Below are 14,083 nucleotides of genomic sequence, written 5' to 3' on the forward strand. Positions count from 1 at the left end.
TCTCGCCACCCCCAAAATTGTGACAATCAAGAAGATAGAGCGAAACATTCCCTGATGGCAAAACCGCAAAATGTTAAAATTAGTCTTTTAACATCACTGCCATCTTTCCCAGATTTCCAAGCATCTAGCATGTCTCCATTATTTTAAAAGTAAAAACCATAAGAAAAAGGAGTCAAGTGTCCCTTCATAACAAATTTTGTAATCATTGCTCTTTGTTTATCAGAAGATTCATATATTTAATGGAGAAACATACTTTAAATATATATGTATGCCCTTACTGGAGGTTAGCATCATTACCCTTTATTTTTTTCTTTTCTATATTTATAGAAAGAAAGGAAACTATTACAAAATAAGAGACTGGATTTGGATGCTGCAAAAACCAGACTAAAAAAGGCAAAAGCTGCAGAAACTAAAGCTTCAGTAAGTAGTGGGTTGTTTTTTTTTTTTTTTTTTAATAGAAAACCATCTTAGATTGATAACTTTAAAATTTGTAAAATATTTTACACCTATACCATGCAAACTGCAGTCCATTACTGAGACTAGAATATGACTTTAGGTATTGTTTTTGTATTTAAACAAACTTACCAGAACTTAATGCATCCAAATCACTGCAAAGAAGTCCTATCAACAGGCAGTATTATTTCAGTGATATACCTGTTGCTAAAAAAATAAAAATCTAAGGGCTCCTAAAGCTGTATCATGTTCTTTTAAATATCCTCAGTGATGATGGCAAATATTCTTTTGGGGTAGGTTTATTATATTTGAAATAGGGAAACAAATAGTAATTAAGATGAGAATGAATCAAGTTTGAGATTGCTCATGTGTGTCTTAAACATTAAATTTGACTCCCTTTCCACATGTGAGTCAAATTGACTAAAGGAGTTGTCACCAAGATTAATTCCAAAACCAAACAGTTGGCAGCATTATTAAATTATTATTTCCTATAATTTCATAATCAGGAGAAAATGTTAGGAAAAGTAAGGATCATTTGTAAATAAGTCAAACTTCATTCAAAATGCCTAGAACAAAATCTCTTCATTCAAAATGCCTACATGTGCCCAGTAATGATTGTGGAATGAGAATACTGTCATCAAGTGTCAGTACAAAACTTTCTTTAACAAGCACTATCACAGAATAATGATAATCTACTTTTTTACCTGGAAATTTTCCAGAAAACTTTCAGATTGAACACCATATAAGGTCTTTCGGTTATTCTACATTATTTTACCATTGCTATTAAAAATGTGTGAGAACTGAAGGTAATGGTAGACAAATTTTGAAAGATGTTTCCTTTTGATACATCCAGAAAAGATCCTGACAGTTTTCCTGCACTGAGTATTGTTGAGTACAGATTTTTTTTCCATGAGAGTTTACATTTAAAATGAAAGATTATACAAATGGCTTTACTGAACAATTTCACTTATACACAGCTTTTCTAGAATTTATATATGGCATAAAGCAAATTTAACATAGTCAAATATTTAAAATACTAGTCTAGACAAAAATATACATTTCCTGATGGTAGTTGTGTTCTTTTCCCCTAGATAACCAACTTGTTTTTCTTCAAACTTTATAGCAGTAAGTCTGAAATACTTTAGAAAGGAAAAGTCCTCTTAGTTTATTATTACATAAAGCCTTGAGGCATGCCTATTTTTTTGTGATGTTTGGTGGTGGGGTTTTTTTCTGTATTTTTTGTTTACCTGAAGAATACAGAAAAATAGAAACCACTAGGAATTTGTGTTTGCTTTTTTTCTTCTTTGACACTTTTCCTCTTTCCTAGTTGACAGCTTGAAGAGATTACTGTAATCTCAAATTTTCTTTGTATTCACTTTATAAATTCCCATGGATTGTTTTGTGAGTGGTTATTTCTCTGCAAGTAAGCTTTTGGGACCTGTGCATATCAGCACTTTTTAAAAATTCATTTACTAGTTTCATGTGACCTCTTTTTAAAGTCTGTATTTATCGGGGATCCCTGGGTGGCTCAGCGGTTTAGCGCTGCCTTCAGCTCGGGGCATGAACCTGCAGTCCCGGGATCGAGTCCCACATCGGGCTCCCTACATGGAGCCTGCTTCTCCCTCTGCCTGTGTCTCTGCCTCTCTCTCTCTCTTTCTCTCTGTGTGTCTCTCATGAGTAAATAAAATCTTCAAAAAAAAAAAAAAAGTCTGTATTTATCAAATGTTTATTTTATAAAGGCACTTTCCTGAGGAATTCAGAGATAAATAAGGCAAAATCTCTACTGCCCTCAGTTCACAATCTAGTATACTAGATTGAACTTTTTGATGACTTAGCCCTGCCAGTAAAATATTTATGTCTGTACCCAGCATTGCTACTTTACTAACTTGTATTTTATTAGTTAGCTAGCATGTTGAAGAATGGTAAAACAATATCAGAGGCATTTCTCAAAAATACAATTGAATAGAAAGAAAACCTACGTGAATATTTCACAGTGAACAAAAACACAGTTTTGAAAATAGTATAAAACTTATGTCAAAGAAGCAAAGACAAAATTTCTGCATTTAAATTATAAGGCACTGGACATTCATTAACCTAGCTTTAGTCTTACATAAATTCTTTTAAATTATTTTAGATTTCTGTTAATGGGAAGTTAAAAAATCATCTGGTTTCACAGCTCTCTAATATTTAGAGGTTTAGACCTCAGTTTTGGGTATACAAGTGTAGAAAGCGCATCTTCAAGTAAGACAGTATTATGAATGTTCCTCTGCCCACTTAAACATTTCCACAAATGTCTAAATGTTTTTGTTTGTTTTTTGTTTTGTTTTGTTTTGTTTTTAATTCATGAGAGACACAGAGAAAGAGGCAGAGAGAGAAGGAGAAGCAGGCTCCATGCAGGAAGCCTGATATGGGACTCTATCCCAGGACCCTGGGATCATGCCCCGAGCCAAAGGCAGTCGCTCAGCCGCTGAGCCACCCAGGCATCCCAATGTCTAAATCTTTAATCTGTAAATTGAGCACCATCATATAACTTAGCCTTAATACAAGAATTTAAAGCTCATTAAAAATACAAGGATTGACATGCCTTTCATATTTCTTCAGTATGCCAAGACCTAGCTGAGACTAACTGAAAGAGAATGTGGTTGAAGGCATCATACGTTCATAAAATAGAAATGATCTTTGAATAGGAAAGTTGTGGATAGGCAGAAGGGCTTTCGGAGGTGAAAATTTAATAAAATTGTAGGTAACTGTGGCAGTTTTTAAAATGATGTGTTTTCCCTAAATGATTCTAATATAAAACCAAGCATCAACCATGTTGTCTTTAAAATTTTGAATCTTTTGAAAAAGTTGAATAGGCACCGCTATGTGAAATTCCATAGAACAGCATAGTTTTGTTTTGTTTTGTTTTTATTAAATAAAAAACCATTTTATCAGCTCTCTTAATACTTGTGTGTTCTTTAATGTGAAGAAGTAATATGTTTCACTGTGTTCATTGGTATAATGTGTTCTTTGTCTCTTACCTATGCACTTAAGCAACTAAACTCAGCTCGCCTTGAAGGAGATAACAATATGGTAAATTTCTCTTACATGCTCAACTTCCTGCATGTAAAATGGCTGAAGGTTTGTTGGCCTACTGTGTTTTCTACATCTTGAGTAAAGTGCCTTCTCTTGCTATTAGCTGCCTGTAAAAGTCTAAAGTAATCAAAGCCAATGAATTCATTAGTCCAACAAAAATTACAGGGAATACTAGTTGAAGTAATACTGGAACTTGAAGAAAAGAAATTTTGTGTTCTAATTGGGCAAATATACTAGCTATGCCAAATTCAGATCATAGAATATGAATTTATATATAAATATTTAGTGCCTTTTATACCTAGTAAAAGACAACCATTTAACTGGCATTTTGTATTTTCACATTTGGCAAAGAAAATTAACAAAATTTACTTAGAGAAAAGTGTAAAGTTTATAGATTTACTTTTTCAATATCCTCAATGTTTACCTTAATTTTTACCCAAACTCAACATAGAATTAATTTCTTCTGCAGTTTCAGGCCAAGACATACCACCCGCCCCCTCACCTACCCCTGTATCTCTGTTGTAATAGCAAGGACCATTCCCTAACCAGTACTAATTTACTCAAAAAAGTTGCAGAATAGTGAATGCATTGGGCCAGAATCAGAAATGAGAATTGTTATGTAGTACCCAATATATATATGTTGAGGTTGATTTGGGGAAATTTTTGAGATGTTAGTAATTTTAATATTTAACAAAATAGAAATTCATAAAATCTGAATAGAACCCAAAAACTCATGGCCAATAAAGATTTATAGATGGTAGTGTTTGGCATTATTCTCCTAGATACAGTACTTCCATAGAAGTGGTGTGGAATCTGCAATACAGTTAATAATAAAGTCACAGTTAATTGACTGCTTTTATTCCATTAGCATTGAGCTAAAAGGGGGGAAATCCATGTAATAGGGAAGTTTATGTACAGAATATTGAAAATACATTTTTGTTCTAAGCTACTACAATTATTGAAACCCTGGCTAAATTAGAACTTTCCTTAGATAGCAAGAGAATGCATTCATTTATTTCCATTGTCCTATGTGTAGGTGAATGAAAAGTGTGAGACTATTTCAGTCATTGGTAACTTCTTTTATAAATCATAGGTTTCCTTTTATTTTAGGTAAAAATATCCTAAACAATTAGTAAGACTTTGTTTCACTTATTAGGGATTTGTTTTGCTACTGATGTCATCTACTTATAGTAAGATGGGTTTAACTCTGGTAATTTTAAATTCATTATATCTCACATTTATTGTGCCCCAAAGTGGCTATTTTGTCTATCCTTGCTTTATTTTAGTTTCCTAAAATTCTAGAATTTTAGACCTAAATGAGAATTAGAAATTGTTTAGTCCAAACTTCTCATTTAACAGATGAGAGAACCACAACTAAGAGAGGTTAAGTATTCCCAGTTTTAGAAAACCATTACTTAGTAACTTATAAAATAAGTATAAGATTCAAAAATCAATAGTATTGATATATCTAAAGGCATACTTTCACAGTATGTTAAGCTGTACTGATTTAGTTACTACTATGTTAATGTGATTCAGGAAAAGGAAAGTATACTCTTTTAGTTAAAATAATTACATTTTTCTATACTAAGTTGTAGAAAATGTTAAACTCCACAACTTACTTTCATGCTCTATATTTTTCTCTAATTTTTAATGCTGGCTAGATTTGGGCAGAGGAAGTGACAAAAGTAAGTAAATTATTAAACCACAGAATTATGAAACAAGAATTTAATTGTCATGCATTTAGTAAATATTGGACAGCAGCCAGGGGGCCAGTCATGGTCTTTGTTACAATGTCTTATGAAATCTGAAAATTATTTTTAGAAACCTCAGATCTGTTTGCCTAGTAGTAGAGTAGTTCCACAAAACAGTGAAACAACGCTGCAGAGATGTGCTTTGCACATAGTCTGATAAATACTAGGTACAATATTACATTAAGAGTAATCTTTACAATGTCTTGCCAGAAGACAGTTTAAATACTTGGTTTACTTATGTGACAATTATGTAAAATACAGTTTACACCATGTCTTGTATATTCAGTGATTGAATATATGTCACACAAATGAATTTCCTGGGTAATTGAAGCTTGTGCTCTCCAGCACCAGAGCTAAGTCTTCTGTCACTTTATTTGAAGATATTTTCTATTTAACTACTCCACTAAATACAGGATAGCGTATATTTAATTTTATGTATAATTAGGGTATGAATGTGTATTATTGTACTGTGTAACAATTAGATCCATTGTTTGTTTTTGAAATATGTTGTCTCCTCTCTTAGTGTCAGACTCTCACTTCTAGAAGCTGTCCATATGACTGCTACTGTAGTCCCTCTTTCTGTGTGATCATTTCTTATCTTCTCTAGGATAGAAAATAAAATAGTTAAGCAGGAATTTAAGGAATAAGGTTATGACTTCAGTGCAGATTTGTTTCAAATACTACTTAAGGTCTTCAGAAGCATTTTTTTATTTGCTCCTCCTGTTCAAGTCTACCAAAATTTGACCTCCAGATGTGGATGTGGACAGTGCTGAAGATTGAAGGCAGGTGGTAATTGTGGCCTCTGACTCTCTCCCCCCCCCCCCCGCCCCAACATTAACTTTTTATTTTCTGACTTTGTAGGATTGCTGACAGTATAATCTATTCCATGTATAGGTTCTGGGGGTTTTGATTCTGTGAATTGGAAATCCATTGTGAAATTTTTGATGCCCACTCTCATCACCCTTTGTGAAATCCATTTATCAACTTGGTTACAGTTCTCCTTTGGCCTTTGATTCTTTTTCCTGAACCCTTTACCTTGAAAAGAGGTCAGAGATAACGTGGAAGAGAATATAGGTTGAACAATAAAACCAGGGTCTCTGGGATCCCTGGGTGGCGCAGCGGTTTGGCGCCTGCCTTTGGCCCAGGGCGCGATCCTGGAGACCCGGGATCGAATCCCACATCGGGCTCCTGGTGCATGGAGCCTGCTTCTCCCTCTGCCTGTGTCTCTGCCTCTCTCTCTCTCTGTGACTATCATACATAAATAAATAAAAATTAAAAAAAAAAAAAAAGAAACAGGGTCTCTTCCACTCTGGTTAGCATACAGATACACCAAAAGACACCTGATCCTGCAGTCTCTGTAAGTGTAGGAAGTATGTGCTATAATGGGGGGAAACTCATGAAAACATGTATTTACTATATGTGTGTAAAACTTAATAATATATCAATGTATTGGGGAGATTTTTCTCTTCTGTACTTCTCACTTCTACCTTTTTTATAATTTAAAATATATGTAAGGTTAAAACTTTATATTCCTTGAATAGTTTAAGATTTTTTAAGCCTTTAGAAAAAAAAAATAGCAGAACGTCACAATAAATGCCTCAAAAGTGTGACCAAAATTTCTACCTTACAGTTACCCATTCCTGATATCATAGATCAACAAATTCTTTCCATTTTTTCAAGTTACAGCCTCAAAGAATTCTTGCCTCCTGAACCCAAGTTATGCTGTCATATACTCTGGCAGGAACATCTTTTCCCTAGAACTCTGTCTCTTAACAGTATAACTATGTCAGAGAATGAAGTCTTCTGGAGGACAGAATAAAAACCCTTTAAATTCGTTTTCTTTAAACCCTTTTTATCTTTCTAGTATGGATCATTCTCTAAGTAAATTGACTATGCCAAACCTATTCCAGTTACCTCTACCTCTCAGATTAATTATGATCTTTACGTGTGTCAGAAGTAGAAATAGTTTGGGAGATTGAACTACAACCACCCCAGGCATACATTGAAACTTGTTCAAGAAGTGAGATTCATTTCCTGCCTGTCATTTACCTTTTCTAAATACAAATTGTGCAGAGATCAACTTCCTATGCTTTAAATATGGTGCCTTTCTTCATAATTAAATAATTAATTGTTGCTCAAACATGGAAGACTGCCCCTTATCCTTTGTGAGATTACTTTTATAACTTTTTATTCACTGTTCTTAACTAAAACATGTCTACTTCATGCTCAAACTTCCCAATCTGTTACTTAGTTCACTTGCTTACATCTTACACAGAAATACTGCCATTTAGAAGGATTTTCTGCCTTTTCTCCTAAAAGACATTAAATCAGATTGTACTTTCAAGGTCAGACCCACATGGAACTAGTCTTGTTTACTTCGAAACTTCATTTATTTTTGGTTTACTATAGTTACTTCTATTAAAACCTTTTTGTATTCAACCAAGCAGAACAGTAAATAATGCAAATGTAACGCCGAAGTGATTGGTTTTCCTTTACACTTAGGGAGATCATTGATTCTTCTCTTGTCCTGGGACTTGATTTTCTACTTTATACTAGCTTCTAGATGAAGCTTACTTCAGCCCTGTTATCAAAGTACCATGCATTCTGGCTTCAGTCAAGTAAAATTTAATTTTAACTCTTGAATTACTGAGTAATTCAAACTTATTTCCATAAATCCAATCTAGTGGTCACTTCTTAATCACCTTTGCAAGGTCTGTTGCCAGTGGGATGAGAATGATTAGAGCTATGGATATCTGTTTTGCTGTTACTTCCTTTTTGAATGGCTCACTAAGTTAACTATTGCCACCAAAGGTTGAAGGAAAGAGAGATGGGGTGTGCAAGAAAAAGGTTTAAACCTAGTTTTTATACATACTACAGTCTTGGTAATACTTTAATTACTTGGATGGGGGTGCTATTTATCCTGAAGGGTAGTAGAAGATAGCATTATTAATGACATTATCACCAATGATGCCCAGTGTGTGATAAGCTATTTTGCGTAAGCTGAGAGGTTTTACTTTTCTCTTCGTCATTTACTACCAACCCACTCTGGGTAAAGGTTTATCCCAGGACAAAGGATGGTTTTTTGCCAGTATTTACTATTTTGGGGTCCTATTGATTTTTTTAGTGAACAATTTTGTCCCAGCACTGAACCTGAACCAGAGAGCTAAAGCTGGTAATAGTGGTGTGCTATTATATTCACTGCTTTCCAGCCCTGAGGTTAATGACTTCACCTTGGTAGCTTGAAATGAGCTGTGGTTGGAGTATTTGTACCATGAAAATCAGCACATTAGAACTCCCCCACCCCACTCCCAGCCAGTTTCCCAACACACTACTGATTAAAGGTTCCCCCATAACTCGCAGAAAAACCCTGGCATATCTTGTAGATAATAGTGTATTTAAGACATATTTTATGCAAAGTTCAGAAAGAAAACTGAAAAAAATGTCATTTATATAAGAAAGAGTCTTTTGAAATAACCTAAGAACTGTGTTCTAGAAACAATATGTTTGGTAACTAAACAAAGGAGGTTAAAAGCCTATGGCTTCACTCTGAAGTTTTTTTCTTTTGAGATTAAAGACTATCCTTAACTTCAAAGTAAAATAGCTGTATTTAAAAAAAAGTAAAATAGCTGTAGTAATAATTGAAAATTTTTTGAAATATTTTGTACATATAAACTAGTATTCTTAAAATGTTAACGACAGTATATTGATTATTCCATTGTAGTGTTTCTAGGCTTCTATGTATATGCCATTAAGTTTTGACATTAATAGATTCTTTTGAATGAGGTACTGGTAAGGAATTGAGTAATGTATGTAGAAAAGCTAAGGTGGGAAAACAGGGACAGTTTAAACACAAAGCAGAATCAGGGAATTGCCGTCTTCTCATTTAGGGTTTGCTTGGGAGATTTTTAAACTATTTAAACAAATGTACATAAAATGGAATAAGTCCTCTAATAAAATTCTAAAACTGTGTTCCAATTTAAGTCTGAACAGGAATTAAGAATAACTCAAAGTGAATTTGATCGTCAAGCAGAGATTACAAGACTTCTGCTAGAGGGAATCAGCAGTACGCACGTGAGTGTTCCACTGGAAATTGATATGAAGCAGAAGACTTTGATGGTCCTAAGGCACTTTGAGGGGGAAAAACTGAACTTCTTTTTTACTCATTTATGAAGGAAATTTGAATTGTGGCCCTTTCCAACATATATGAAGCAATATTTTAAATTTTTGTTGACACCTCATCACCTAGTTCTCCCACTACCATCAGATCCATTTGTTGGTTTTTGTTGGCTCTGTAGTTTGTTCTTACCCTGTTGACCGAGGTCATCCTTGATAAGCCCTGTAGTAAAATGCTAGCTACTGGTGATTCTCCCTGAATACATGTTATGCTCTGTTGCCCCTTGGAATTCAACAGTTTTAAGTAGATTATGGAGCTAAAAAGTAACTGTAACTTTCCTTTACAGGCCCATCATCTCCGATGTCTGAATGACTTTGTGGAAGCCCAGATGACTTACTATGCACAATGTTACCAGTACATGTTAGACCTCCAAAAACAACTGGGAAGGTTGTAATTTCCTTTTCACACATGAAACTTCTGATAAGAGAAGAAATTCAGATTTTTGCATATGAACTAATAATAGAGGTGAAGATTAGAAGAATTAAAGGCTTATATTAGCTTGCTTAAAATCGGACCTTTTTCTTCTTCTTCTTTTTTTTTTTTTTTTTTTTTAAGGAAAGTAATTGTTAGACTTGTGAGGTAACCAAACCATTTTGAGTTCTCCTAGTACCCAAGAATTTAAAGGGATGAGAACATAACTTAGGTGAATACTTTTTTAGTGCTATCTAAAAAAAAAACTTAAAAGTGGTTGAAGTTCACTTCTCAAATATCTTCCAGTTAGTTGAGGAAGATTAGTTACATGACACTTACTTGCCATTAGAGATAAGCTAATTTATACTTATTCATTACTCACTTGCTCATTGTTTAAAAAAAAGTTTTAGAATAGTCTATAAGACCTCAAGCCACTGATGTAATTACAAAATTATGTTATAATATACTTTAAAGCAAAATGATAGCACATAACATGCATAGCTCAGTCATTCATTCATCAAATATTTGTTGAATACCTGTCATAAACTAGGCAGTGCAGTGTTCTGTAATCTAGGTTAATATCAGCAAACAGTAGAGGCAAAATTGCTTACCCTTATGGAGCTCACATTGTAAGGTGACACTAGAAATAAAATGATGTACAGGACCTATAAATCATTTGGTTTACTATTGATGGTCTCTGCTAGGTCTAGATAGAAATACCTTTAAATACCTTTTAAAGGTATTTAAAGTCTAGGTAGAAATAAAAGCCATTCGCAGATAGGACAGGTGGTAAGTGGAAAGGTAGAAGTGCAGTTTCCTGTGAAGGACATCTAATTGTGACTTAGGTGGATCTGGCAAAGTTTCACAGATGAAATTACTTTAGTGGGAATAATCTAGGTGAAGGAAAGGGGCCAGGATGAATACTTCAGACAAAGAACATGTATATGAAAAGGCCAGAGGAAAGAGTGTGACAAGTTCAGTTTGTTCTAGTTGCAGCATACATAGTATTTGAATTAAGAATGGAATAGTAAAAAAAAAAAAAAAAAAAAGAATGGAATAGTAGATGAGGCTACAAGAGTGAAACAGGGTCATGTCACCAATGCCCTGTAAAATAAGTAAAGATAAGGAGTTTGAGGTTTTTTTTAGTGAGGAACCATTAAAGCAAGGGAGTTATATGTAATATTTGAAGAAGTATCAAGGGAAGTTATTTTTCAAGGAATAACTTTTTTAAAAAAACATTTTGGTGTTCTTTTCTGCATATTAATCCTTTAAAACTAGACCTAGAACAAAATTTAGGCACACCCAGAAAACCAATTTTAGATCTTAAAGGTGAATTGTAACTTGATACCATTGATTATTCCAGTATTTATAGAAGATTTCTACTTCTGTGTATTTGAAGTTTTGTTAATTGTACTCAATATCCAACAGCAGAATACCACTTTATTCCCACGTGATTACTACTATTTTAAGCCCAGAAAGCCTTAGTACTTCCTTTTTACTTTGTCCTCATACTCTGTGAGCACAGCAAAAGGATTACTGTTGTTTCCATTCATACTTGCACTCTGCTTAAAGCCACACAAATGCTTGGAACTCTGCCATTCAGACAAAATGCTTGTTATTGCACTTTTTGGATAAGCTCAAACATTACAGAGTGAAATGGGAGCTGTTGTTCTAGGGAAGAAAGTCTAGCTTATCTCTGTGCTAGAATTGGATTACTGGTAAAGATCAGTCTTAGGGAATTTTAGGTCTTTAATATTTCAAGTTATGCTAATTCAGATGCAGAACTGGATGGATCATCCAATTCCACACTAATCCAGGAGCTGTTTCTGAAGAGTAGAACCAGGTTGTAATGTTAATGGTTATAACAGAGTATTGGTAGTAGTAGTAGTAGTAGTAACTGAATAACAGCAATCAATTAGGAAGGGCTCCAATTGTCCATAGGCACTCCTCTAGACACCTCATATGTAATATGATAATCCTCTCATTGGTGAAGGTAGGTATTAGTATCCACATTCTACAGATGAGGAAACAGAAACACTAGTCACAAGATTAATAAATGTATTTTATTTTTAAATAATTGGAAGGTTTTAATATATCAAGCTACAGTGGCAGAAAGTCTATAGTTTTTTAAATGTATCAAAAGTTCTTAGAAGGTGAAGATGGTCTTTCGGGGTTTTATTGTTGTTTGGTTGGGGGATTTTTTTGTTTATTTTTATTTCTACCATAACTCCCCAAAATTGACATAGGTAGATTTCAGTGGTAAACAAGGACTAATTGTACTATAAATTTGCAAGTAAAATTCCATGAGTAAAGACTTCAAAAACCACATATTATATGGGAAACGAGCTTTTTTTTTTTTTAATCTTCAGAAATATCTATACTTAATCACAACTGAGAAACTGAGTTCACTGAGGAAGAAATGTATTTCTAACTTTAGAGTAAAATCTGAATTAGAAATTAGGAGGGGTTTTTTGTCATTAGCACCCTGTTATCCATAGGAAACATTTGCTTTAATTTTTAAAAATGCACTGTTCCAGGCATGAAGGATACAATGTAAACAAAACAGATCAAATCTCTGTCTTGAACCTATATTCTATTTGAGGGTAGAGGGAAGAAGAAAATATGTATGTGAATTATATAGTATATTAGAAGGTGACAAATGCTATGGAGAAAAGCAGGGAAGTACCTTGGTTTGGGGTAGGGGTTTTATACATACTAGATAGGGAAGACAGACTTGAAAGATAAGAGGAAGCAAAGCATGCAGAGCATTTGAGAGAAAATGCTTCAGGAGAGGGTACAGCAAGTACAAAAACCCTGAAGCAGGAACACAGCTGTAATGTTCAAGCAGCAGCAAGGAGGGCTTGGCTGGAGATGAATTGAGGAAACAGGAAGCTGGGACACATAGAGCCTTGGTCTTTACTCAGAGATGAGGAGCCTTTGGAGAGTTTTGTGCTAAGGAGTGATATGATTCAGTTAGCCTTTAATAGGATCAGTCTTGGTGCTCTGTTAAAGATAAATGTTAGAGGGCATGGATGGAAGCTATAACTGACCTGTTTGGAACTGATTGCAATAATTTAGCGAATAATGCAGTCAGGAGATGATGGTGACATGGATCAGGGTGATTGTGGTAGATGTGATAGTAGCGGTCAAACCCCAGGTGTATTTTAAAAGTAGAACCAGCAGGATTTGCTGTCAGGCTTCATTTATATGGGGTTTAGAGGAGTCCAGATTTACTGCAGGTATTTGGCCTGAACAACTGAAAGAATGGAGCTGTAGTTAATTAATTAAAATAGGAATGTCACAGGAGGAGCAAGTTGGGGTGGTATATCACCTCAGTTTTATACCAGAAGCCCAGTTTTAGACATCTGAAGTTTGAAATATCTATTAGATATTTAAATGGTGATACCCAGTTTTAGGATATGCAGGACTAGAGTTTAGGGGGTAAATTAGAGAGTAGTCAGCATATCAAGGATATTTAAATCTGAGACTAGATGAAAGATTGTTAGTATAGGTAGAGAAAAGAAGAGGGCTTAGGGCTGAACCCTGCAGTACTCCCAACACAGTTTAAGGAAGCAGTGGTAAGGAATGAACAGTGAGGTAAGATGTAAGGTGTGTGTGGCCTAGAAGTCAAGTGAAGAAGATACAGGAAGGTAGAGGGAAAGGATCCACTGTGATCACTATATAGGTCAAGTGTAATGAGGAATGTTAATAGACCATTGGATTTAGAACATTGAAGTCATTACTGACCTTGACAAGAGTAGTTTGTGTAGAACAATGGAAGCGAAAGCTTGTCTATAATGTAAAAGAATAGAAGATGGACTGTGATAAGTTTAGATCAAGTCTTTCAAAGGAGTTCTAGTGTAAAGAAGAACGGTTAAATTAAGCAGTAGCCAGAGGAGAAAGTGGGTCTAGCAGATTTTTAAGATAGGAGAAATAAACCTATTTGTAAACTGATAGGAATGATACAGTACATGGAGATATATCATTGCATGGGAAAGAAAGGGAAGAATTGCTAGATAGCCTTGAGAGGAAAAAGAATGTGAGGTTTTTGTTCAGAGGTAAGGAAATTAGCCATAGACATGTAGAGAGCTCATCTGTAGTAAGAGAGATGATCACAAAAGCATAGGTGTTTTCTGATCTTTTTCCTCAGTTAAAAAGGAAGCAACTTAACAGCTGAGTATAAAGGCTAGTTCTATTGCTAGAACTTTGAGGTTGGTTA

At 34.5% G+C, this 14,083-nt stretch overlaps 1 protein-coding gene across 8 annotated transcripts in view; it reads left to right on the forward strand.

Moving 5' to 3' along the window:
• The window catches only part of SH3GLB1 (SH3 domain containing GRB2 like, endophilin B1), a 62,976-nt gene that overhangs the window by 16,593 nt on the left and 32,300 nt on the right, over positions 1-14,083 (forward strand). For 5 of the 8 annotated variants that reach the window (XR_013384254.1, XR_013384253.1, XM_077905310.1 and 2 more), the window contains exons 5-9: positions 328-420; positions 3,487-3,573; positions 5,190-5,213; positions 9,261-9,350; positions 9,740-9,840. Coding sequence is in view for 6 of the 8 variants with exons in the window: in XM_077905310.1 (XP_077761436.1) it covers positions 328-420; positions 3,487-3,573; positions 5,190-5,213; positions 9,261-9,350; positions 9,740-9,840 (395 nt within the window). In the remaining 2 variants the exon portion in view is untranslated. The remainder of the gene's footprint in view (positions 1-327; positions 421-3,486; positions 3,574-5,189; positions 5,214-9,260; positions 9,351-9,739; positions 9,841-14,083) is intronic. The other 3 variants (XM_077905312.1, XM_077905311.1, XM_077905313.1) reach the window with 3 other exon arrangements.

The sequence above is a fragment of the Canis aureus genome, chromosome 8 (genome assembly GCF_053574225.1).
Source record: "Canis aureus isolate CA01 chromosome 8, VMU_Caureus_v.1.0, whole genome shotgun sequence".
NCBI lineage: Eukaryota > Metazoa > Chordata > Mammalia > Carnivora > Canidae > Canis > Canis aureus.